This window comes from Lissotriton helveticus, chromosome 1_1 (genome assembly GCF_964261635.1).
Source record: "Lissotriton helveticus chromosome 1_1, aLisHel1.1, whole genome shotgun sequence".
NCBI classification, from domain to species: domain Eukaryota; kingdom Metazoa; phylum Chordata; class Amphibia; order Caudata; family Salamandridae; genus Lissotriton; species Lissotriton helveticus.
The window spans coordinates 1,390,958,618-1,390,986,045 of NC_136057.1; the positions used below are offsets into that span (position 1 = coordinate 1,390,958,618).

The window sequence follows — 27,428 nt, forward strand, 5'->3', positions numbered from 1 at the left end:
ATGAACCCAAACGCGCTAATCATGAGCATATTTACAAGAAACAATCCCTATACCACCTGTAAATACTAAGTGGCGCTGAAAAAATCTGAATGCTACACTAGTAATTGAAGACGTCTGATAAGACTACTAGAGAGTATCCTAGTTATAGTTGGCATATCTAGAACCATCACCAACACCCAGTGATCAAAAAGATAAAATGAAGCTATACCATCCTACCTAAAATGAAAGTCTGTTCCAGTGTATGATACGATAGCCAAAATAGAAGTCCTTCAATTTTCAAAATGAGATATGTTCCGCATCCTACAATTAAAGAATCTTCTGTCAAGCAGTCCAAAAAGTAAACACATAAGACAGAGTGCTCTAAGAAATATAATTGTTTTACCAGAATACTTTTTGTTCTGGATAGGTTAGGACGTTGACTTCTTTCCAATTGTACAGGGGCCACCTAATGAATGGCTGCAGCCATTAACAAAACTATAGAACGTCAATTGACAGTACCTATCCTTATTACTAACCTCGTGAAATAGCTTTTAATTCGTATGTCCTCTTTGTATCGTGATCAGGCAAAATCTGCAAGATTCAAAATTTCAGTGGTTCATGGTGTAACAAATCCTGTAAGAAATGTAAAGAGAAATCTACCTTAACATCAATGTAACATATTTCTAAGACGCCTAAATGTAAGAAACGTTCAAGGTTTCAGTGAAACAGAATTACCTATTTCTATGTCTGTTTAAATAAAGAGTCGACGTATTACAAAAGTAGGTCATATGTGGCAGATGGGACTCTCTTTTACACCTTTGGAAGTTCCTCCTGCGTTTTTTTTAGTTTTAATTGTGTTTCCTCAGGAGCATAGTCCTCAAAATATTAACATAGTCGACAGTCTCTGCCACATATGACCTACTTTTGTAATACGTCGACTCTTTATTTAAACAGACAGAAATAGGTAATTCTGTTTCACTGAAACCTTGAACGTTTCTTACATTTAGGCGTCTTAGAAATATGTTATGTTGAGGTTAAGGTAGATTTCCCTTTACATATCTTACAGGATTTGTTACACCATGACCCACTGAAATTTTGAATCTTGCAGATTTTTCCTGATCACGATACAAAGAGGAAATACGAATTAAAAGCTATTTCACGAGGTTAGTAATGAGGATAGGTACTGTCAATTGACGTTCTATAGTTTTGTTAATGGCTGCAGCCATTCATTAGGTTGCCCTTTAATATATTTTCAGCTTTGTTTTACTCTACTGGCCCCTGTAAAATTGGAAAGAAGTCGACGTCCTAACCTATCCAGAACAAAACGTATTCTGGTAAAACAATTACACTTCTTAGAGCACTCTGTCTTATGTGTTTACTTTTTGGACTGCTTGACAGAAGATTCTTTAATTGTAGGATGCGGAACATATCTCATTTTGAAAATTGAAGGACTTCTATTTTGGATATCGTATCATACACTAGAACAGACTTTCATTTTAGGTAGAATGGTATAGCTTCATTGTATCTTTTTGATCACTGGGTGTTGGTGATGGTTCTAGATAGGCCAACTATAACTTGGATACTCTCTAGTAGTCTTATCAGACGTCTTCAATTACTAGTATAGCATTCGGATTTTTTCAGCGCCACTTAGTATTTACAGGTGGTACAGGGATTGTTTTTTGTAAATATGCTAATGATTAGCGTGTTTGGGTTCATGTCGGGTCAAGCAAAACTAATGTAATTGTTAAAGTGCATATAGAAAATTCATCTGTTTTATTTGTTTTGTATGCCAGTGCTAACAGTTGACATGCTATTGTATTTATAGGTCCCCTGTGATTTGAATTTGTAGTATCTGAAGTGGTCCTGAAGAAGGTTGTTCCAACAGCCTTCAGTCCACCGAAACGTGTCGACCCAGTGCCGAGTCTCATATTTCCTTTGCTTTTGAGACTTGTATGACAGAAGAGATTAACTTTCCCCCTTTTTAGGTCGAGCTAGAATACGCATGCGAAGCATATGTCTAGCTCGACAACTATAGTCATCCGTCTCCTGGGAATCTGAGACAGGGGATGCGCACGAGCGTCGACTTCACCTCATGGGCGCGCACGCCCAGCCCGGCGTCGTGCACATCCCCTGCCTCAGATTGCCAGGAAGTCAGCCATGCCTCTCTCAGTCGCGGTCGCACGCACGCGCACACACACACACACTCAGTCACACACACACTCCCTCACACACTCACGCGCACATGCACACACCCCTACCCCTCCCTTACCGGGCTCACACCATCTGGAACACCAGGCTTCTCATCCTCATCGGAGCACCGCAGAGCACTCGAGCTCCTCTGCCAGGCTACGAAGCGGGGCTCTCCCCTTAGGCATGGGAGCCCCGCAGTCTCCCCCCTGGTCTTCACCCGGGCCACCTCCTGGGACCCGGGACTGCAGCTGCGGCACTTCGTTTTCGCTCCGGGGCTCGCTACTAAAACGAAACTTAGGGATGGCGCGCATGCGCAGGCAGCCCTCACAGACAGTGTGAGCAGTTATGTGAAGTCGGGAGAGTCCATTTCAGGAGTAAGGGGAGTCTGTAGTTTAACATATGGAAGCTTTGACATTAAAACGGCTCATGATGGCAGTGCAGTGAGAAGTACTTATTGAAAGTTAATGTAAACCCAGTACGTGGTCCTGATTATTTATAATAGAGCCACATTATAGTCTGATACATGAAACATAATAGGTTTTGTACTGCTGGTAATCTGAACTCGTATATTTGGAAGGTCCTTCCTACACGATAAAGAGGAAAAGGGAGTTTTGGTGAAGTAACAAATTGCCTAATATTACACATTTTAAGCGGAGATTCCGCAATTTATCCAGATCTAGGTTTGACTTTGTAAGGCTGGGTATATATCTGCCTTTCCTTGTGTGGGTAGTTGGTCTTACCTCTTTGCACACTTTCTGTAGTTTTTATATAGCTCGAACTTGACTTGACGGTATTGAAGAACTTCACGTGAGGGCCATTTACATTGCACAAGGTCACATGCATTCGTTATAGGCAAGGGCAAATTACGTGATGTGCGGGATGTCAGTGCTTTCCGACCACCGTAGCGTTAGTAAACCAATGATGCCACACTGCCTCCTCAAAGGAGAGGGGATTGGATTTGCAAAGTGGAATCCGTCCATGAGGGACCGCTTCCACTTCCGGTATGTGGGCTCAGCCCTAGGTGGAGGGAGGTGCTACATTCTCTCTCGGTGCCATTCACAGTTTGCCTACTTTGTTTTAATTAAGTCAGGGGCTGCAATTAAAACGAAATAAAAGACAGGCGTTGTGCTGTCTCATGCAAGCCATAACCACAGCCTTTGCAACTGCTCGCATGGAGAAATAAGCTGAATGCCATCCCAATGACGTGTGTGCGGCAGAAGGTTTGCAAGCTGTAGAGGCACGAGGGCTTTGCGTTCCCCTTCAACCGCAAAAGGAGCAGCTCGGCACATCGCAGTACAAACATATGTGTTTAACCTGGCTCTTTCGTACACGTCAGACCCTAAGTGTTATTCTTGCAAGTGGTGTGGGTGCAAAGAGTTTTTATATCCTATCAAATGTGTATAAAATACTGTACTTCAGCCTGAAAATCGGTTCTTTGGAGACACTTTTAGTTCGCAGACTGTGAACCGTAGACAGATACTGGTAAAAAAAAAATGGTATACTCTGTAAATAAGAAAGTTGGTGTTCTTTCTTGCAAAATGCACACTTGCACAGAAATGTCTGCATTCGTTTTCGGCACGGAATTAGGACTCATAAGAAAGTAGCGTGAATAACACTTGCTTGGCTGGGTTCTGTTAACGAGAACATTATCTTCCTAAGAGGAGAAAAAACGTGGCAAAGGAAACCGGGAAACTTTGTTGAAGGGTGAAAATTGTGAACTGCATAACCCTCATTATTTCTAGACTCAGCGCTGTGTTCATTTCGTCAGCCTACCTCTTTGTTCCTCCTTTTGTATGTCTCCAAGCCTCTGACACGCGTTCATGCTTTATTCTTTTAATCCTTTTTCTCGCCCTCCCTCTCCCATTGTCCTCCTCCTTTCACCCATCTCCACTTCATTTATCTCCTCTCATTCTTTCCCCTTCATTCCTTTCTTAGCTCCTACCCCTCTTCTAAAGCCTTCTCATCTTTTCTTTACCCTGCTTCACTCCCTTCTCCTTTACCCTGCTTCACTCCCTTCTCCTTTACCCTGCTTCACTCCCTTCTCCTTCTGTTGCCTCTCTCTTGTCGTTTCTCTTTGCCTCGTTCTCTAACCCTCTTGTAACCCTTTGAATTTCTCCCATTACTCAGCACCACCACAGCATCACTCAGGGGCACTACAACATCACTCAGGGGCACCACAACATCACTTTGCGCTACCACAGCATCACTGAACGCTACAGCATCACTCATCACCACCACAACATCACTCAGCGCCACCATTCAACAACAACTGGTTCAAATATGTTCTCTCAATGTTTAAAGCTTTATGTCACAAAAAGATGTTAATATTTCACTTCTGTTCTTGGATTTTCGTCATAATAAAATACAATGAACATAATCTTCACAGAAGTTATTTACAAAAGTTTAAGCTATTGCCATTATAAATTACAATAACTTCTTTTTTAAGTATTAATTATTTAAAAAATTACAAGCCATTGTTATTTGTAATATCAATACATCTAAGTCATTTAAATACAACACACATTGTGTTGCAAATGCTATAGGTGTCACATTTGCGAAAGTTAAAACTATTGGCATTGTAAATAACAAAGCTATTAATTTCTCTATATTCAAAACCAACACATAAATAAAAAATTGGTCATTTACAATACCAATACTCAAACTTTCTGAATGCGAGACCTATTGCATTGCAAATGCTTGTTTTCTTTTCTGCCAGACATTTACTTTACCATTGACAGATATTGGATGTTTTCTGGGTGTAGTATGATTGATTTTGTATGATTTGGAATGGGTATATGTATGTTGTAGTGTATCAGGAGGACTCTAATATCTATGTGTTATTTATTTGTATATGTGTATATCTTTTTTTGTGATTATCATGGCTATAAAAGATGTATTTAGATTTGTTATTGATGAAATCACTCTTTTGACATTGAAAAAATGATATGAGAAAAATATAACAAAAAGAGGAAATTAAATGTTTTGCTAAAAATTAAAAAAAATGTCAAATTAATTATTTTTGTGACTGGTTTACTTTTAAATAAGAGTTGTTGGTCAATGAGGGAAATTTTGATATGTATACTGTTTCACAATGGTCCATTAATTTTGAATTTGTCATCTCTCTGAAAACACTGCAAACAGAAAGGACTTCATGGTAAACTAGCTGCCACTGAGGAACATATTCACTTTGACGTGACTTACCAACAATTCCCTTGGAGCTTTTCTGTGACATCTGGATTGTCTATTTCAGTTTCATATTTGGAGCCACAGCATTGACCCTACTTTCTCTGTCTTTCACCGCAAAATATATTTGAATGAATCTTCTGTATTCTTCTTCACTCTTACCAAATACCAGGACCAATAACTCAGGTAGTTTATACAATCAAGTTCGCAAAACACAGTATTTAATGACTCCACAGTCTTCACATGCAGCTCTCAACCACCTTCCCGATTGGCATGTACCAAGTTTTTCACTAGAGCTATCATGTGTAAAACATTTCCTCAGTACTTGCAAAGTTCTGATTTTTCTTCACATTCTTTGACAAACTATGAACTTGGTTTTCTTATTTTAAAGTATTGAACATTGCGTAGCTTTGCAATGTCTTTTGAAATAAGTACACCCCGTGTCTTGTTCACTTCTGGGATAAGATATGCAAAACCTAATTTGGCATTCTTGTTCCAGAAACCATTCCAATGCATTGTTTCTACAGCCTCCGATATGATGAGCATACCATGTAATGAACAAACTTAATGAATTGTGCTCAATACTGACTGGACATTCTTGCTTCCAAAGATCAGCCTCAATAAGTGCATTGTCTATGCCACGTCCACTGAGATACCTTCCTGCACACCACAACTCAACTTTTGTCATGTGGAAAACGCACACCTTTGGATAACCATCATCAAATTGTACTGGATTGCTCATAAAAATGTCAGCTACAATATGGAAAACACCTTCATGGCTGAAAATTGGTAGGATAGGCTAGTCTTCAAGCTGAGCATGCATATTTTGGAATTCTTTTAGAGCTGCGTACTGTTGTGTACTTTGTGACGGGAGATGGTATTCCTAGTAAATACCCAACCTTCTTCAGTGGGACGGTAGTCTGCGAGATCAGAACATGAATTCCCGCACACAGTGGAACTGGCTTTTCTCCATCCTTCAGTCCGCACCAAATAAGCAATATGATAAATTCAGTTAAATCAGCTTTGTGGAACGCAGCATCAGGTAGAAAAACAACCATGTCCTTAGCCACTTTGAAACTTTCTGGTAGGCTGGGACGTGTTGATGGCTTGTAGCGATTTTGCCCACATTGGCAAAGCAGTTGGTTTATAAGTTTGAAGCTTCGTTTGTTTATGCCTACAGCTGATACAGCTTGTTTTCCAGCAGCTACGTCATTGGTAAGTCTTGAAAAAGCACCAAGCATCATGTGTGCTGGATGTTCCAGACAAAGAAGAGCTGTCTTCAAAATCAAAATTATCCAGGGGGGCGTGGCCAGCAGCCGGTAATGGCGGCAGCTTAGGAGGAGAGCTCCGCGGCTGAAGCGGCCTCCTACGACATCCGATCATTGATCCGTTACATACATGTCCCATGCGGGAAGGTACTGATGCCCAGGACCGGGCGGCATAGGTACGGACAAGCGGGAAGAAAATCCGAGACCGGGGAGTCCAGTTGTGGTGGACCCCGAGTGGGCCCCTGAGGAGATTCTGAGCCGGGGAATTGCCTGGGCTAGCGAGCCGACAGGAAGTGAGCCGTCCTGGGCAGAGTGCAGCCGGAAGCGCCCGCCCGCAACGACCACGGAGGGGGAGGCCCCCCGGCGTCCTGCAGCCACAACCGGACATTGAGAGCCCCGAGCGGGACCCCAGGCGCCCCCTCGCTGAGTGGAGGGGATCTGCCCGGACGACCTGAGGAGGCGAGTAAAGACGCTCGGTGCTGCTGAATCCGGAGCGGGGCCCGCCATCTTGAAGACCCGGCGGGGGTCCCGTACCAGCCGAGGCGGATCAGGCAACGCCGGCGGAACACAGGTACCGTCATCAGGCAGTAGAACACCGCCCGGTACGACGAGGCATAGCTCCCGGACCCCCCCCCCCGCGGAGTGGGGGTGCACTGCAAGTAAGGGAGGCGCGAGTGTGCACAGGAGCTTATGGTGCAATACAGACCCGCCCACGTGTATCCTTCTCCCCGGACACGGGCCGACGTAACCAGTAGCGCCATAGACCCTACAGCGGCTGCAGGGGTGTGAGGTGGAGGTCTCCAAGACCACAACGCGGGACGGTGCACACAACACTGGTGGGGCGCAACAGAAGCATCCCCATAGCCAGAGACTCGTTGACACCCCACGGCTGGGACTAGTCGTCCGTGGAAATACTCATCCCCCCTGGCCTCACGTGTTGCCGCAAAGGAGGAACACACACCGCCACTATAATTGACCGGAGGCGAGCCTAAGGGACCACGCCAGACCACCGAGGGCCACGACTGCGGGGGGACTGTGACCCCATGTACATCGAAGAGACTTGAGAGGCAAAGGGGTGCCCCGAAGGAGTGCAGAAGACAGGGTGGAACCGACCGGGGGCCTGAGTACTCGGCTCCCCGTTCAAGATGGCGGGCAAGGGGCCGAAAAACACCGCGGCGCAATCCCGCCTTGACCGATTCGCTTATGAGAAACCCGTTACCTCCCCGCCGGACGCAGGATCACAGACGGGCAAGACAGTGGAAGCGACGGGGGGCAAGAAGGCGACCCTGGATGATGTCATGCGGGCCCTCACACAGGTGCAAGCCACGGTGGGGTCGATCTCAGCCGAAATTACACTAATTCGGGCAGATTTCCACAAGATGACGGAGAAAGTGAATACGATGGAAATTGTGACCAAAGCCTTGGTGGAAGATGTGTCGGAACTGCAGATTAGTATGGAACGTATCTCGAAAGAAAATAAGGAACTGCGTGACAAGCTCGATGACCAGGAAGGGCGCTCGAGGCGGAATAACATCCGTATAATAGGTGTGCCGGAATCAGAAGACACGAGGACGATGGACTTGTATGTGGAGAATCTAATCAAACAACACCTACAGCCTAAGGGACTCTCAAATTTTTTCACAGTGGAGAGGGCACACAGAGTCCCTGGCGGGCGCCGGCAAACGGGAGCAAACCCCAGGCCGATTATAGCACGGCTCTTTAATTTCAGGGATCGTGATGTCATTCTACAGGCGGCAAGAACCTCACCCCCCATTAGGATTCAAAACTCCACACTAGCCTTTTTTCCGGATTACACGGCGGAGGTCGCGCGGAGGAGGAGAACTTTCTTCGAGGTAAAGAAAGAACTAAGAGCCAGGGAGATCCCTTATTCAATGCTTTTTCCGCCAAACTTCGGATTGTGGCCGACAATAAGACTTTGTTTTTCGACAACCCGGAGGCGGCGCAGGACTGGCTAAAGGGATGGCGGACGACGGGCCTCCCCCGTCGCTCCAGTAGACAGACCAAACACCGCACTGGAGGGTCCCAGCAGGGCTTACAATCAACCGGCGAGGAAGCGGAGCCACTCTCGCCTCTGAACGGTATTCAGGAAGGGGGCGATGACGGAGAACAGTGATCCCCAGATGATGTCTAATTGAACTGAATGTAACGCTGTCCGACGATGCCGCCTTGGACACTGGGCTGAGGGCCTCCGCGGCCAAAGGAGGGGGCCGCCGACTCCGGAGAGTCCTTCACCCCAGCGTGCAAGTACTATGTTTTGGGTTGGGATCAGGCACTCTGCTGAGTTGGGGGGGCGGGCAGTTCTAAGTCCGTTGAGCAGGGGGGCAGGGAGGGGGGGAGTTGGGGGTAGGGCAGGTTTTGGGTCTTTAGTTAGTTTTCAGGGTCCGGACAGAAACCTTAGGACACAAGCGCGTAGAGTAGCGGTACCATGGCATAGCACTCATGCTCACTTCATAAGAGGCTTGGCGCCTCACGATCCCGGCCGCACAATCCACTCTTTCCAGCATGGTGGGAGGGGACGATAGTATAGGGCAGGCAACCCCGTTGAACCTCATGTCCTGGAATGTGAGGGGGCTGGGAGACAAAATAAAAAGAGGGCTAGTGTTACAGGGCATCAGGAGACTGAATCCCGCTCTGGTCTTACTGCAGGAAACGCATCTAACAGGCGCAGCGACACGGGCCCTAGATAGGAAGGGGTACAGTATGATTGTTCACTCTGAATTTACAAAGGGATCCCGTGGCACGGGGATACTAATGCACCGATCATCAAGATTCATAACCCAATCCACTAAAATCGACACGCAGGGGCACTTCGCAGCGACACATGGGCAGTGGGAGGGAACACCGCTGAACGTGGTCTCGGTGTATATTCCGCCTGCACTGCACGCCACTGCTCTCCCAGAGCTGGGAAAATTCTTACTAGACCTCCCGGAAGGGGATCTCATTATAGGGGGGGACTTCAATGCTGTGGCACATAACTCTATGGACCGCTTCCCTGTGCGCACACAAACACCGGGGCCCTCCCGATTGCATGACTTCATGGAAGCACAGGGGTTAGTAGACATATGGAGGCGGTCCCACCCGGACGACCGACAGTACACATATTATTCGGCGGTCCATGACAGCCTATCAAGAATTGACTACCTCCTCACACTGGGGGGGGGCCTCCTCACTGTAGCCGAAGCTCAAATCCGTCCACGGGGGGGTCTCAGATCATTCCCCGCTGACACTGACTCTTTCCAATCATGAACGGACACGCAAACGCATCTACCCAGGATACCTTAGAGAACCGACAGTAGCCAAGGCATTAAAAAGGGGCACGAGGTCTTACTTCACCAAAAATATAGGGTCAGTGGCTTCCCCTACAACCTTGTGGGAAGCCTACAAGACTGTTCTGCGCGGACAGGCCATCTCCGCTATAGCACACCATAAGCACACGCTGCGTCAGGAGCTGTTAGATTTAGAGGGACAACTTGATAGGGCCACACGAGACCATGAGTGGGACCCGTCCGGGGAAACACAACACGCACTCCGGCTGTGTCAGCAGCGTCATGCGGCCCATGTGCGCCGCAGGGTGTTGGATAACATGGCAACGACAACAAACAGGGTGTACGACGTAGGCGACAAGGCGGGTAAACTGTTGGCCTGGTTAGAAAAAAAACGGGGAGGACAGAGGGCCATACTGCAATTGAAAGACCCGGAGGGCGTGGTGCAGACCAGACCGTCTCAAATAGTGGAAATACTGGCGGATCATTTCCATTCAGTATATTCCCCTGAATTCGAGGTCTCCCGGGAGATGGCGGAAGGGTCTCTCGCTGGAGTGCCTACTCGTACTCTACCACAGGACACACGGGACGAGCTGGACTCGGACCTGACGGCCGAGGAGATAAAGGTAGCTATCGCGGCGTTACACCCAGGGAAAGCGCTTGGCCCTAACGGTGTGCCGATTGAATGGTACAAGACCATGGCGGAGACGCTGTCTACGCCTCTACTCCAAATGTACGAGGAATGCCGGGAGCGGGGGCAACTGCCGCATGACCAGCGCACGGCCACTATAATCGCAATACCAAAGCCCGGAAAACCCCCTGAAGAATGCGGATCGTACCGCCCAATCTCCCTCCTTAACGCCGAAAGTAAAATGTTGGCGAAACTATTGGCCACTAGACTGCTGCCTCATCTGGCGCACCTAATTCATCCGGACCAGTCGGGCTTTATGCCACACCGGAGCACGGCAATGAACCTTCGACGGCTGCACGGCGTCCTGGCACGCGCTCCACTGCTGGAGGAACAGGCGGCGGTGTATCGTTGGATGCCAAAATGGCGTTCGACTTGGTAGAATGGCGCTATCTCTTCGCGGTTCTGGAGCATATGGGTATTGGTGCGAAATTCATATCATGGGTCAGGCTACTGTACACCAACCCCGTAGCACGGGTGACGGCCAATGGTCACATCTCGAGGGAGCTCCCGCTGGCGAGAGGCACGAGACAAGGATGTCCGCTCTCGCCGCTGCTATTCGCCTTAGTGTTGGAACCCTTGGCGACGGTTATCAGAACCACGCGGCTGCTGAAGGGCATCCAATGGGGAGGCGACTGGGAGGATAGAGTTTCCCTATACGCCGACGACATGTTAATCTACCTCACGGACCTCACGAATGGTATACCGGTCCTGTTGGCCCTATGTGAGAAACATGGCACGGCGTCGGGGTATAAAATTAACTGGTCAAAATCGGTACTCTACTTAAGTGGCACTCCACCGCCCCTGAATACTGACTGCCCGCTGCTGGTTGAATCCTTCTCCTTCAAGTACCTAGGGATTCGAATCACACGAGAACAAGCGACCTTTCAGGACCTGAACCTTAAGCCACTGCTGGACAGGTTAAAGGCAGACGTGCGCCACTGGCAGACCCTCCCTTTAACTCTGCTAGGTAGGGCGGTGCTCTTCAAAATAATGGCACTGCCGCGCTTCTTGTATGTCCTGGAAAACACGCCGGCGATGGTTCCTCCATCGTTTTTCCGCCAGGTATCTGCACAATTGTCAGGCCTATTGTGGGGAGATAAGCCGGCCAGGGTCGCACAAATGAAACTGGTTAGAGACTGGTATAGTGGGGGGATAGCGCTCCCAAACCTTGAATTGTATTACTGGGCGGCCCACCTTAAGGTGATCAACCAATGGATCCATGTTGCACAGGATGACCTGGCATACCTGGCCGATAGGAGTCAATTAGGCATAAACACCCTGCTGGCCCCGCTTTATAATAAGGGACTGGTGACAAAATTGAGAGGCCCAACCAAACACACGGTGTCTATATGGCATAAAGCTCAAAGGCGACTAGCCTGGGAGGGGGTGATTACCAAGCTCACACCACTTTGGGATGCCAAGGTCCTAGGTAATCTGCGACGCAGTAAGGGGTTTGACCAGTGGGACGACATCGGGATCTCTACAGTAGGAGATATGTGGACAAGGGATGGGGTGATCTCATTCGCGGCCCTGAGGGAACAGTACGACATGGGAATAAATGAAACATACAGATATGTACAAATTAGACATGCACTCCTATCTGTACTAGAGCCAGGTACGACGGTCCCGGAGTCAGCTCCGTTAGAGGACCGATTTCTTACGGACTACATGGAAGCGAGTGCTACCTCACTCACCTACCGTAAACTGTTAAACAACCTACCGGATCCACTGGTGAAACTGAAGGAACACTGGGAGGACGAGCTTGGGGAAATGGACGAGGCTAACTGGAATGCAGCATTGGCATCGCCCAGGGAGGCGGGTATATCCGCACGCTTTAGATTGGTACAATTTAAAATACTACATAGGGTCTACTACACCCGCACAACACTACACAGAATCCGAAGGGCGGATCACCCATATTGTCTAAGAAACTGTGGGGAGGAGGGTACGCTGTTCCATACGTTGTGGGCCTGCCCCAGTATACAAGACTATTGGCGGCGTGTAGCACGCACGGTAGGCCAGACTTTGCAGACGTCCTTTACACCTGACCCCAGGGTTTGCCTACTGAATGTGTGGGACCAGACCGACCTGACACCGCATGGGAGGAGATGGGTAATCATTGGTATGATGCTGGCAAAACGTGACATAGCAATAAACTGGGGGGCACACAACACCCCGACCCTGGCTCAGTGGTGCAGAAACATGGATATGTTAATGATGACAGAAAGAGCAGTCTACCAACAGAGGCTCAACCCACGTAAATGGAATAAGACATGGTCACCTTGGAACATATATAGGGGGGAGCTCTGCGAGCCACTGCCTGAGGATGACGATGTTGATAGCGCAGGGGAGGATGAGGAGATAGAATGAGGGGGAGGAGTGGTGAGAGGGGGAGGGGCGTTAGGTGCAGCGGGAGGCACGAGCCTTACGAATTGATATGCTGATAAGTTTATAATTGCTATAAACCATGTGTAATGCCTTGTGATGCTTCTACTCACGCAACTGACATAATTTAATTTTGCCAACGAAAACGTGTCATGACCCTTTGTTTGTAAGTTATAAAATAGAAAAAAGATAAAATTGAAAAGTTGCTTAAATGGTTGGATGCAGCTGAATGTTGAAGCTGCACTGACAAATGTTTACCGTTGACTGATTAGCATGTGACAGCAACAATAAAAACAATTTAAAAAAAATAAATAAATCAAAATTATCCAGAGCAGCAAATGTAAAGCCTTTCCTGTTAAAGGGACTTGGAAGTGGTATGCTGTCGGATTCACAAGATTTTACAGCATGAGCTGCTAACAAGTTCCTGCTTTGTACTATGTCATTATAACTTGTTGATACACCAATCCTATTCATTGAAGTGATTAGCTCTCTACTGTTGCACTTGTCATAGACTGAGTCTGCAGTTATCATGTGTAGCAGAGTTTTCTATATGCCGTGATGTAATTCATAAAACATGATTTAGAAAAGAAAGTACATTTCCACAGCATAAGCCTGTCGGTTCATGGGATTGTCTTCCACTTCTTCACTTATATCTTCAAAGCCATCATCAATGTTGTCGGCTTCTGTTCCAAACTCAAGAACTTTAGGTTGTAACAGTTTTACTTTGCTGATATTAAATATTGATGCAAAAAATGTTAAGACAACATCAGGCATTCATGCGGACTCCCATGATTTGCAGAGCTCTGGGGCATCAAAATTTGTCATTAAGTCCAAAGTCATAATCTTTTAGGAAGTTTCTTAAAATGGTTCCTGCTGATTTTACTGCATCCTGTGATCTTATTTTGGCAGCAAGAATTTTAGGAGTTAAATCAGCTGAGAACCCCATAAGTGTCTCATTCTTTTTGCAAGACTGACAAAAACAAATTCGGTCAGTGTACATTCTCACCAGAATAATCTTAATTTCATTATAATGGATCAATATAGTTTCATCAATGTGGATCATTTTTTCTCTGATCTCACTGAGTGTGAACCTGTAGCCAACAGTTTCATCAAAGTTGACCATTATTTCTCTGATCTCACCGAGTGTGAACCCATAGCCAGCACTCAAGAGACGATTTAAAGCTTAATTTGCTTTATCAGAGTGCAAACGTAACTGTAGGCTGTTGGTTACATTGCTGCTGGTAGCTCATTGTACGTTCAAATTTTCGAATGTTTGCGCACATGCACGTTCAGGTACGCATGCAAATCCTCTGCATATACATTCACCTCGCTGTTTAGATCAGATCCTCGGCTGAAAACTTCATCTTGGAAGAAACTAGCTGCAGATAATAACATTTTTGCGCATGGAGACTCGCATACTCTGTACGTTGTTCTTTCGTCAATCCCTTTGGCCCTTGTTCTGGCTAAACCACAGATAACACAATGAAGATCCTTTGCTTTCTTATCAGTTATTGGAGATGGATCAGGGGTAGCCATCGATGTTCTTTTAAGTGGAGGGGCATTGAGTTTGGTTGAGGTGGCTTTCGCAGAAGACTCGGATTCTTGTTGTGATTTACTGGTTTCTGCTATTTTGTTGACTATTATTTTCCAGGCTTTTTTCCATTGTATACGACTTGCAGCACTGATACAATATTTGATCCTCTTCACCCATCAGTTTCAATCTTTTGTGAACTTCGTCTTGCCGTATTTCTGCAGCATCTCGAACTCTCATGTTTACGAATTTGAATCAACTGAAAACCTGAAACAAAAAGAATATTAAAATAAATTACCAATATGATGGCTAAAACACATCATTATAGAGCCGCCATTTTAGAAAATGGCAGAAGGGTTGCTCTGAGGAGTTATTTTCTGTCTGTAGAAGACTACTTGACCCCCAAAACCTATGTTAAGACACCAAAATAAAGTATTTAGGTCTCATGGTTCCTGAAATATCACATCAGCACTGCAACACATCAGCCATTTTTAAGGTTGTCCAGAAAAATTAGTCCCAGATTAGCAATGTTTACCCAACCTAAATTACATCTCTAATGATACAAAAACACAAATCAAAAATGAAAATCTCTGGACAACATTTTTTTTACGGAGGTATATCATGGGGCCATGGCTATCTTGAGACCCTGGCTATATTTGTTATCTTAACCTTGACCCCTCTTGTTCCTCCCTTAGGATGTCAGCAGTGAGGGCCATGCAAGAGTGGTGCCGTCTGCAGTGCGAGGGGTACTCTGGGGTGCAGATTCGTGACCTTAGCTCTTCCTTTCGTGATGGACTGGCCTTCTGTGCACTGATCCACAAACACCGACCTGACCTCATGTGAGTATTCCGAGGAACACTTTCCCAAAATCATGTTAGCGCACAGTGGCATGTGTTACTACTTGTATGCTTGTAAGAACTATAGGCGATACATCCACATTTTCAGACTTTAGAGTCTTATGTCTTATGCTTGGTTCCTCAGGTCATTGTATAACAATGGGGTAACCCAAAAATAATCAGAAGGACCTGGGTAACTTGTGATACGTAACAACAGTGGTCCAATCGGAAAGATCCGCCAAGCGGATAAAGTTAAATGAATGAACTAATCCTGATAACTTTTAAATAACCACTACTCATATAACTTGAGGATGGGGTGAATATTATTTTTCGAAAACAGGGGAGAGTATTTTATAAATTTATACATTTTACAACACACACAAAGAAAACACATTTAAATGTATGGATTTTTCTGTATTTTGAAAATTAAACAAATATAAATACATGATATACACATATGGTTGCTCCAGGAAGATATGTGAAGGGGTGCTCAGGAAAAGTGCTCGTCCGTGGAGTTTTAAACCAAGAAGGAGAAAGGAAATAGACATATTACATAAATCATATTATTTACACAATAGCCTGTCCGTTATGCTTATTATCCAGCATTAGTGTAATCTTATTTAAAGAAAGGTAATCGTATCGTTTATAATTGCCCATTTGTGGAACCATTATACAATCCAGGCTGTACAGAATCTCAACGTTTCGACTTGCAAGGGTTAGGTGAGGGCCAATCTAAGTCTGAAAAGCAGGTCTTTATGAGAACTGGGTAAATGTTTAGAATGAGGAGCGACCTGGAAAGCTAATCCAGTGGAAAAACTGTAAGACCATTTGAGCAATGAGAAATTTTAAGATCTTAAAACTGCTACAAAGCACCAAAAATGGAAGGGCACTAGCCCTAGTGCCCTTGTAACCTGATTGTACTGTTATATAAAGTAGGAACCATGCTATTTAACATTAGCTGCTGGTCATGTGCCAGCCGCTTACCTGAGCCGTACTTGACGTCGTTGAAGTGCAGTTTTACTCTGTGCCTTGCAGCTGGTTCAACAGTTTGATGACTGACCCGTAAGTCATGTACTCGCATTGCTGCCAAGTTTTCAGGCTGCTGATTTGTGACAATTTCAACGTTTTTCATGGTCTGCAAGAGTGACCATGTTTTGCCAAAAGAGGGAAACTTTGAGCGATACTTAAATGAGATTAAAACCAAACAATGAAGTTCATCTAAAAATAAAGATCTGAAATGTTCCACATTTTAGCTATGAGAAGTTCTGGAAAAAGCCTCAACTGAGAATAAAGTCTTCCCTGATCTTTCATGAGTGTGCGTTGGGCAATAGAGCTTCACTGATGAACAGAGGTTGGCACAGATCTGGTAGAATGGGCCATAAACAGCCTTTAACACTGAGATTTGTCCCAGATGAGGCCTTCGGTGAGGGGGCAAACTGATCGGCAGAGGTCCAGTGTCTGAGACATTCGCTTAGGGGGCAGAGAGTGAGAGACAGGCCCAGTGTCTGACACTAAGGCCCATCACCAGGCCTTCAGTCATGGGACAGGCAGTGCAGCACAGGATCAGCTTTTGACACTAAGTTCACTACTAACCCCTGAGGCCTTCTCTGACCGTGCAGACATGACAGCACATGCCCAGCCTCTCACACCAATTCCTGGCCTATCACTTACGGGCAGAGTGTGCTGCAGAACCTTTTACACAAGCCAGTGAAAGAAAAAGCCCTGAGGCCTTTAACTTGGGAGGAGAGTGAGGAACAGCTGCACAAGGCTCTTGGACACTGCACCCCAAAGGTATTCACTGAGGGCCAGAGAGGGGAGCAGGCTGTGCAGGACTGGCTCATTCTGAAACCTTCAATGAGGTAGGAGAGAATAAGCAGCAGAGAGTGAGGCAGTCTCACTACAAGAACATTACTCACCAAACCTACTCTTCCAGAGCAGGGAAGGGACACTGGCTCATCATCAGCCACGTTGAAGGAGATGACTAGACTACAACAAAAGAGGCTGACTTCACTGGCTGACACCAAGTATGGTTGTCCGTGTTTTGTTCACTTTTTATTCTGCACAATTTATTATCTCTTTACCTGCTAACTTGTTACATGAACCTTGCAATTCGTAGATCAGAGATCCAGTTTTTCATGTGAGGACCAAGTGAAACCAGTGAGTCGTAAAAAGCAGCAGCTTAGAAGGAGCGGAGGGTAACATCCAACTAGAAAGAGCGCACAAACAGAAACGGGCATGAAAAGTAGCCTAAATTTGGGGAAAACAGAAAAAAACTTGTTTCCACATTTCTTCAAGAAATAAAATATAAACAGTGGGGAAAGGTTGAAGTTTGCAGAAATTACAGATACGCAGAGCACATTGCTTAAGCTCGAAATAAACTTTTAAGCTGCCACAGTTGCATTTGTTTTTCAACCGCTCTTAAGTGTTTGGAAAGCACAATATTACAAATATATAAATATTTTTTACAGTTTTATATAGTGCTAACTTGATCCAAAGGTATTGGAGCGCCTTACACGTTCACCAGTCACATTACATATGATCACATTCTCTTTGACAGTAGGCGGCAGGGCTTAAAGGCAGCACAGCAAGTGACGAGGGGGCTTGGCGTTGCTTTCACAGCCACATGATCAAAAGAAGCCAGGCCCAGGGCTGTGAGGCTACCTTTTATTTTCTCTTTGATCCCATGATCTCTGAACAGCACCGGGGAACCTGGAACAGCGAGCATGAACACATTGCAGCAGAATGCACAGTGTAATGAGCCATGCTCTCGGCCGCTTTGAACAATTAATGCAGAACCTGAGAGTAATGTGTGACAGTGCATTTGCAGGCACTGAAATGCGGTAGACCAACGCCCGATGCGTGGCACTTAGCAGGGCAGCTTTAACTAGCCCTCTTCCTCCATTGGCCTGTTGTCATTCAGATTTGTTTTTCAGCCCACTACAGCATACAATATGGGGCAGTGGGCCAGCCCACTCCAGCCACTGGATATATTCACTGAGTTATGACACTGTGTTCTTTCACAATGAGCACATCCCCACCCAAAGTAGTTCTCTTCAGTGCCCGTGATTACTATGGCACTGTATGTTGCTTGAAAACAAAAAATGTTTGCTTTTAGCCATTATTTTTCTTTTTTAAATTGGGGAGGACGTGGCAGCTACCCCAACAATACAGGTTTACAAAAATAAATAAAACAAAAGCTAACAAAGCCAAAATACTGTTTTAATATGAAGGTCTCTATAGAACAGACCACTTCATGTTGATATCAGTGTGCTTTAAAGGAGATTGGGGGATGAGATTATGAATAAACTTGTACTGCTAAGATATATAAAGAACAAAACAAGGCAGTTCGTAAAATACATTTTAAAGTCAAGATTAGAGGTGCAACATATAATGAGACCCAAGTAAACATATAGACAAAAGTACAAATGAAAACGAGGTCGTGAAAGATACTCCATACACATCTGTGCAAAGGTATGAGCTGGGCAATACTTTACCTATAGATGATATGATGTGATTGAATCTGTATTTAGTGGATTGTAGGTACCAATATGGTGAGACAGGCTGATTAATGCTGGAATAGTAGTTCTACCATTCCGTTCTTGAATGTAAGTTTGAAAAAGCCTTCCTCAGCTCTGGGAAACAAACATTGCTGCATATACAAGGAGCTGACTCCGAGAATTGCTGGTTTAGGGATCTTTGCTTTCTGAATTTTAAGATAGCAGACCTTTTCGTTTCTGTAGTCTTTTTTTCTAAAAGTGCTTTTTATGAGCTTGGTAACTGGAGGTATTGTGATGTATAGCTTTACATGTTGCGCATGTTGTATTGACTGCAGCTTTTCTCTACAGAGAACCAGTTCAGTAATCTCAGTACTCTGGAGGTGCGCTTGGTTTTCCTTATGTTTTTGAAGAGCCACACTGCGAGACCTAATGTGATCAGGAGATTTCAGAAGGGGACTTGCAGCCCCGGCCATCATTTTCATTGGGTCGCGTCAGCGTTTATGCTAAACCCTGGCTTCCCATTGAAAAGGATGCTTCTTAGTTACCGCCCTGTCTCCCTTTTGGACGGCCCATCCGGACTGGATCGTCAGCTTCACGGCTGTCTTGAAGGAATTTCTTATCTAAAGGGGGCGTGTGATCTAAGCAAGCCGTGAAGCAAAGGATCCAGTCCGGATGGGCCTCCGGAAAGGAGACAGGGCGGTAACAAACAAGCAGAGAACTTTGTGAGAGGGAGAAGTGTGCAGAGGAGACCTCCACAACTTCCCTGCTGCGCGAGGCGCAGCTTGATATCCAGTGATGGAGGAAGGATGTTCTTCCCTTTATCGTGGGCCTACGGTAGTAGGCTGTGGCTAATCCAAGTTGGAAGGTTGGTGCCTTTCACATGTCTTGGAGGCGCATGCTACGGAATAAGCTGTGAGCTGCAGGGGGCACAGCACAGACCTGGGGGTTCATTACCATATGTAGTGCCCTCTCTCCAAGCAAACATTACTCATTTAGTGTCTGTGACGCCTCTTCCTCCTCCGTGTGCGGCTACAATCCTGTCCGGTGGCGGCGGAGGGAGGCGGACACTTGGCTCCAAATCGAGGAAATTCTCTGAAAATCTCTAGTCTAAGTTCAGTCACCTCTAGCATTCTATGAGCTCATTCCACCGGTGTCAGCCGAGCCTGATTGGGGGAGCCGACTTTGGGTGCCTGACGACGCGTGTATGTCCGAATAGCCCCCTCTCGTGTTCTATATTTCAATCTGTTGAGGGAGTCTAATGGGGACATCCTTATAGATGGCGAAGTCAACCAGTTTTGAAACTGCTGCTGTCCTCCCTTATTTGTGCCCACGGTTTTCCAGCTAGGGGCGTGCGGAGGGGGCAAATGGCCTACTCTGACCTTCTAAGGGAAGGCGGTTATTGGACAAGGCACACAGGACAAATTTCAATCTTTTCTTTCTATCCTTTGCTTGTCTCTGCTTTTCTCAGTTACTTCTCGTCTTCCTCAAGGTCTCTCCACCCTTTTTTTCTTAATTATGGCGTCTCTTCACTTCAGCTCTACCCCAATCTCACCCTGAGTCTCTCAGCTTACTTTTCAGGAGTACCACTTTCAAGCATACCTTTTTCACCAGCTTACTTTTCAAGAGTACCACTTTCAAGCATACCTGTTTCAAGATCTTCCCGATCGTGCCCTACTTGTTTGACCTCTCCTTCCTGCCTATTTATTTTTAATAATTCTCCACTTTCCAACTGAGCCTGGCCAGAGTAATCCTGAGTAATTTCAGTACTTTTACGTTACTCGACGCAAAATTGCTAAAATAATGTGTAACTTTGCTATAATTTAGTGGAATTATACTACAGAAAACAGTTACGCCCACCCGCACTCTCCGTCTCTCTGGTCATAAGAGGCGTTCCGCACATTTTGTTAGTTCAGTGCCTCCAAGTTCCTTAATCCTCGCTGGGTCAAGAGAGATCGAGTTGACACATGTTGGTTTAGTGCCTCTTGCCTGCCAGCCCCTCTGCTCTTCCTGAGTGCTGATCTTTTGCCCTTTCCTTTTGACTCGTAGTTCGTCCTCTGCCCTTCCCGTGTCCTCCCTTGCCTCAGTCCTGCATGTGTCTGAGCATAGCATGCCTTCTCACTTTGGGTTCAAGTGCCCTTGCATGATTGTAGTTTGTCCCTTCTATGTGTGACTGGCTTGTGCAGCCCTGTTTCTTAGAATGTGCCCTTTTCCAGGTTGTGTCCTTGAATGTCAATAGCTCAAAGTGGATATATACTCCAACAAGCATTTGCAATGCAATAGGTCTCGCATTTATGCGTGTTTGGCCTATTGACATTGCAAAAAACAATGCCTTTTATTTTTGTTTTTAAAATATAAATAAATGGCATTGTCATTTACAATGCCAATAGCTTAAACATGCGTAAATGCGAGACCTATTACATTGCAAATGCTTGTTAAGGGCAGTTGATCTTCTTTAGAGGTCAGGTATTTAGGGTGTTAATTATGCATATATGTTCTTCATGGTCTTGTTAACATGATTAATTGGAGTTAGTCTTTACATTTAAAACCTAGGGATCTACCGTAACTTACTGTCAGTGTTCTAACTCCTAAGAGTTTTGTGCCTGTGATCCATTCAAGGGCTGCCATCATGTTGTTCGGTGACATGAGAATGAATTGCAGTGTTGTGTGGATTAAACTTTAAGAAGTGTTTGGAGAGCTATGTCTGTATTAATTTAATGACTTTCTTCAGATTAACAGCGTCTTGGGCAGAACTGATTAGGATAGAGAGCTGAATATCTTCAGCATATTCTTGTATATTTAGGCCAATTTATCTGAACATCTCATTGACTGGTTCTCTATATGGGCTAAATAGAGTAGGGGTCAATATGGAGCCATGGTGTGGTGGCAACAGATCAGAGGAGAGGTTTCACATCTAAGCTGTGTAGGATCTGTTGTGCAGGTTAGACCATAACCCTCTTAGAATCATGTCCTACAGCCTGTCCATTTTCTTCAGAATATTAAAGAGGAGAGATAGCGCCCAAGCTGGCTTCACCGATACAACATTTTTCAAATAATGCAAAATTCTGAGAGTCAGGATTTCAGATTGTCAGCATCCCAAGCAGCAAGCAATGACAGACACTGTTTTTTTTCTCAAAATACAGATATAAATCTTATTGTCTTATAAAATACAGAAAGATGGAATAATCAGAGCACAATGCAGTAGGTCTTTTACTTTAGAATCACTTGTGAAAGTATAGTTAGATTGTAATTGCCTTTAAAGGTGGACTCCAAAGAATGTGACCTTAGATGCAGACCAGGATAAAAAGTTTCAGCACTCCATGTGTTCGAGCAGGTCAAGGATGATGCTTGTGGAACCCGAATAATTCATCCAGAACCGCCTTCCCAACATTGACACTGTATTATGTTAAAATCCCACACCTGTGCCTTATTGACGAACTTGGCGTGTCACTCAGATTGAGTGAAAGTACTGGCTGACCGACTTTAACAATTCTGGTGAATGAAGCAAAACTTTTGAGTCGTTTGAGAGCAATGCTCCACCATGTAACTTGACTTGATGGGCGTAGCAAGGTCCTACAGCTATTAACGCTGCAGATTTTTGGTCTCCTCGTAAGATGTTTCATGTCCTTGCCTGGACTTACTCTCAGAAGTTATTTTGTTCCCCTGCAACTGTCATTGTTGTGTCTTCTGCTCCTTTGTCAGGTCTTTTAGCTCCTTGTCAGATCTCTTCTCATTAGGTCTTCATCTCTTTATGATGTATTTTGTCTCAGTTACTGGTGTGCAGCGGCTTATCAGAGGTCTCTCTCTCTAATTCGCAGGTCTTTGTCTCCATGTTTGTTTTTTCTGTCCATTACATTTTTTCTCTTCCCCCTTGGCCTTTCTCTCCTTATCCAATTTCACTCTCATTGGAGCTTCCCTCTTACGTCACATTGAATTGCTTTGTCTCGTTATCACATCTTTTAGCTCCCTTTCTAGTTTGTACCTTAGACTGGGAGTATGCCTCCTTTTCAGCTGACTCCATCTCCCTTACTGCAGGGGATAGAGGAAGTGGTTTGTATTTGTTTCCTCCTCTTCTTGTCTAGATTTTATTTTTGTGGCCTCTGTAGTGTCTTAACATGCATTTATTGCCTCCTTGTGTGTTTCCTCTGTATCCTCACCTGGTCACTCATGTCCTTGTCAGGTCTTTCGACTTCCCATCTCATTGTGTCTGACATTTGTTTCTCGTTTTTTGTAGAGATTTTGACTCGCTTTCCAAGGAGAATGTCTACGAAAACAACAGATTGGTGAGTGACTGGTACATCAGCCTCAGCTGAGAAATTTGCCCAGCTTGCAATGGGATTGTGTGATTGACGCTGTTTGCATCTGTGCCCACATGCATGGTGAAAGCTTGTGTGGCTTTTCCAAACTGTGTGCTGCCCGTATGTGTTTGGCCATTATTCTAAATGATATGTCATTGCTGCTTCCTGCTTAATGCCTACTCCTGAGTAGGCGGTGGTTTTCAGACAGTGCCTCATTTGACAGAGCTTACATGATAGCACTTGTATTTGTTGTGACACCTGCCTCAGAAACTGTGCCTCACATGACTTTGCCTGTCAAAAAGGCTGTGCTGCTTAAAACAGCTTGTAGGCTGCCATTTGTGGTTGTCCCCTCTGCTTTGATTTGGTAATGATTGCTATCATAAATAACTAATCTAATGTTCTCAAGGCTACATAAAATAGCCAAATGGTCAGTACTGTTTTTTGTTCCATGTAGTGCTGATGCAGTTGTCTTCAAAATGTCCGTTTCAGACTACACCTACCTGTTGGGTGGATCTGGAATTGATGATTTGTTTCTGTTAGTTAGAGGCATAGTGGGACAAAACTGACCAATGAATTGGAACAGACAGATACTCAAGGTATGGAGGGCACTATTGTTTATTCATCTGTCTTGTTATTGGAAAAGACAAAATAGAGCATTGAAGAACTTACAAAGGTGGTGACCCTCTTCCTCAGAGCAATATATCATCAGCTTTTGGAAGTTCATGCTGATGGCAAAGGCTTATTTATGGCTGGAGCATAAGCAGAACTTTTGAGGGGAACAAAAACATTATATTCCCGGACTACCTTTGGCTACCGGATACATGACACCCATAGAAACCTTTATTCAGAACGCACTCCAGGATATCCATGGGATGAAAACTAAATGGATGACGTATTGTGTCTGCCAGATAAAAAAATCAGCATGGGCACATATGATTTCCCTACCTCGGAAGACAACACTGAAGAGAGTTAAGCATGTTTAGCTTTGGCCAAGGACAACACCAGGTTGGGCAAAGATGTCAGCCACATGGATTTTGGTTGCTTGCATATTACTAGAGATTTTTCCTGGGACCGAATCATTATTGGAAGGGGTTTCGGAAGTGACTGAAGTGAATGTGAAGTTCTGTATCTCAACAGCCTAACCTTTACCCTCATGAGCCAAGAACACCTATTCCAAACACATTACCTATCTTCTGCGAATTTATGTCAGGAAATTAGGAAACCGGGCATGGCAGGAACACACATTTGGCTAGTGATGATCAGGCCATCTTGAAGATCCGATTAAGGCCAAAGTACTAGTTCATGAGTTGCAGTGTGATCCTGTTTTACCCCTATTTTAATCCTGGGCACTCAGACCAAGGACAGGCAAAGAAACTTGTTTTTACCAACGCTCTTAGAGCGGAGATTTATACTTTGATCTCTGCTAAAGAGCCCCTCTTTGAGGTGTGCCCGTTGGGTATTGCACTGCCTACCCAACGAGGAGCACTGCCTATGATGAAGCATGACACCTGCAAAGGTGTGTGAGGCAATTACACCCAACATAATGGATACCCAATGGTAGGCTTACACACGCCGACCACCACACTTCCTCTTCCCTGTGACCAGCACACTACCTCTTCCAGGAACAGCCCTGTCCAACTTTTTTGATCAATACTTGCGTAGGGCACGGACTACGATTGGGCCTTCCACTCTCCTTGAGTGGTACTTTCGCCCTTCATGGTCCCATTGGATCACCCTCCCAGGCAAAGAAACTTGTTTTTACCAACGCTCTTAGAGCGGAGATTTATACTTAGTCATCTAAAACGTCAAATTTGGGGATTTGCTTGTTTGTAACCCTACATTGTGGACTTCCATTCTTTGTCACTAAAGACATTGCAGTTTTTCACTTATAGAGTTACTGCACTCTGAGATCAGTTTTGGAATTGAGCTTTCAAAATAGGTAAGAATAAAACTGTATTTGAGATAGTGTCAGTGTACATTTGCTATTTATTGCAATTTCCATAATATTTCCATAAAAAAGGACAAGGAAGCCCACAAGATCTTGATAAAGAAATACAAATTGGAAGTGATTAGGACCAAACAAGAATACTTCACGGCCCTTACAACCTCACTTTCTTCTCCTAAAGAGCTCTTTAGGATAGTGGACTCTCTTACAACCCTTCAGACCCCGGACCCAGTAATTGCATCTCAGGAGCTCTGCGATAGTATAGCTTCCTTTTTTCAGTCTAAAATATCGGACATTTACATCGCCTTGGAGTCGCAGAGATCTCTTACTACCGAGCCCCCAGCTCCCGCTGATCTGGTCCCCGCTCTCGCGGAGAGACCCCTGTCGGGAGACTTGGAATCCTTTCCTCCCCTCTCTCTACAGGATTTAGAGATCCTTCTCAATAAAACTAAATCCGGCTCCCCGCTAGATGTCTGCCCGCTAAAGATCCTCAAGCAGTGTAGAGAACCCCTCTTACCCCCTCTTGTTGACATCATGAATAGGGCGATGAGGGATGGCATTTTTCCCCAGCAGTGGATAAATGCTGTAGTAAAACCTTTGCTCAAGAAATCTTCCCTTGACCCCGGGGTATTAAAAAACTTTCGCCCCATCTCACTGCTCCCGGCTCCCGCGAAGATGTTAGAAGCTCATTTAAATAAACATCTTGCTGCCTTCGTGGAGAGTTCGGGCTGTTTGGATCTTTCCCAGCATGGTTTCAGGAGGGAACACAGCACCGAGTCAGCCCTCACCATAGTGCTTGATAATATCCGCACGCGTGTGGATGGGGGACAGACCTCCCTCCTGATCCTTTTAGACCTCACGGCTGCCTTCGATACCCTTTCTCCCTCGGTTTTAACATCTCGCCTGAGGGAGATTGGGGTTCAGGGGGCGGCCCTGGGGCTCCTAACCTCTTTCGTCGATCACAGAGAGCAAAGGGTGATGCTGGGTAAATTTCTATCTCCATCCCTGTCTGTGCAATGTGGGGTCCCGCAGGGGTCGGCGCTAAGCCCGACCCTTTTTAACATCTATGTGACCCCCCTTGCCAGACTAATTCGATCTTTTGGGATGGAGGTAGTTTCCTATGCGGATGACACGCAGATCCTCGTCTCTCTCTCCCAGTCAGTTACGTCGACTGCCTCCAATTTTAGATCTTGTATGGAGGCAGTCGGCCAATGGATGATTCACAACTCATTGAAACTGAATGGGGAGAAGACTGAGGTGATGGTGTTTGGAGGAAAGGAGGAGATATGGTCAGCTGAGTGGTGGCCAGACTCATTGGGAGTCCGTCCTGATCCTACCTCCTCAGCCAAAAATCTTGGGGTTATGATTGATCCCATCCTCAGTATGTGCCAACAGGTTAACAGGACTGTATCTACCTGTTGGGGTATCATCCGCATACTAAGGAAAATTAGGCACTACCTTTCACAGCAGGCAAGGAAACAACTCGCTGTTGCTCTCCTTGGCTCCCGTCTGGACTACTGCAATGCGCTGTATGCGGGACTGAATAAAAGTCTGCTGCAGCGCTTGCAGGTGGTCCAGAACGCAGCGGCCAGATTTGTCCTGGATCTACCCCGTTGTGCCTCGGCTACCTCTGCCAGGAAGCAGCTTCACTGGCTTCCTGTTGAGGACCGTATACTCTTTAAGACCTTGTGTATGGTCTATAAGGCCCTAGCAAAAAGCAGCCCTACTGGAATTGGATCCATCTTGTCTCGTTATAGTCCAGGTAGGAATCTTCGTTCTTCCAACCGACTGCTTCTCTCAGTTCCACGCATCCGGAAAACTAGATGGGGTGGTAAAGCCTTTTCCAATCTGGCCCCAAAGTGGTGGAATGCCCTCCCATTGGAATTAAGGTCCCTTCCCACTTTACAATAATTTAGAACTGCCCTGAAAACTCGTCTTTTTGTGCAGGCTTACCTGTAGTTGTGTTCTGCCTTTTTGATCCTTTTGGTTAGGCGCCTTGACACCTTCGGGTTTAGTCGCGCAATATAAATTGCAAATAAATAAAAATAAATAAATAAAATATTCATGTTGTGATTGTTACTGATCTTAATTCTAGTAGTAGACATGTTATTTTCATTGATACTGCTTCTCGTAGGGGCTATGTTGTGATTGTAAAAAAAAAAACATTCCCGCTAGGCAAGTTTTGTTATTGTAATTGATATTGATTTTCTTTGGATACATATTGTGATGTACAAATGCTAGTTGGTATTAAAACCATGTTCAGATTGTTATTAATGACTCAGTCATATTATTATGTTGAGATTCGCACTGATGCATAGGCACTCTGCTATGATTTACCAACACC

At 45.3% G+C, this 27,428-nt stretch overlaps 1 protein-coding gene across 3 annotated transcripts in view; it reads left to right on the forward strand.

Annotated features, from left to right (window-relative positions):
* Positions 1-27,428, forward strand: part of MICALL1 (MICAL like 1) — a 363,438-nt gene that overhangs the window by 10,304 nt on the left and 325,706 nt on the right. For 2 of the 3 annotated variants that reach the window (XM_078684158.1, XM_078684159.1), the window contains exons 2-3: positions 15,207-15,350; positions 23,076-23,124. In XM_078684158.1, coding sequence (XP_078540284.1) covers positions 15,208-15,350; positions 23,076-23,124 — 192 coding nt within the window. In that variant the 5' untranslated portion in view covers position 15,207. Of the gene's footprint in view, positions 1-15,206; positions 15,351-23,075; positions 23,125-27,428 lie in introns of those variants that run through there. The other variant, XM_078684160.1, reaches the window with a different exon arrangement.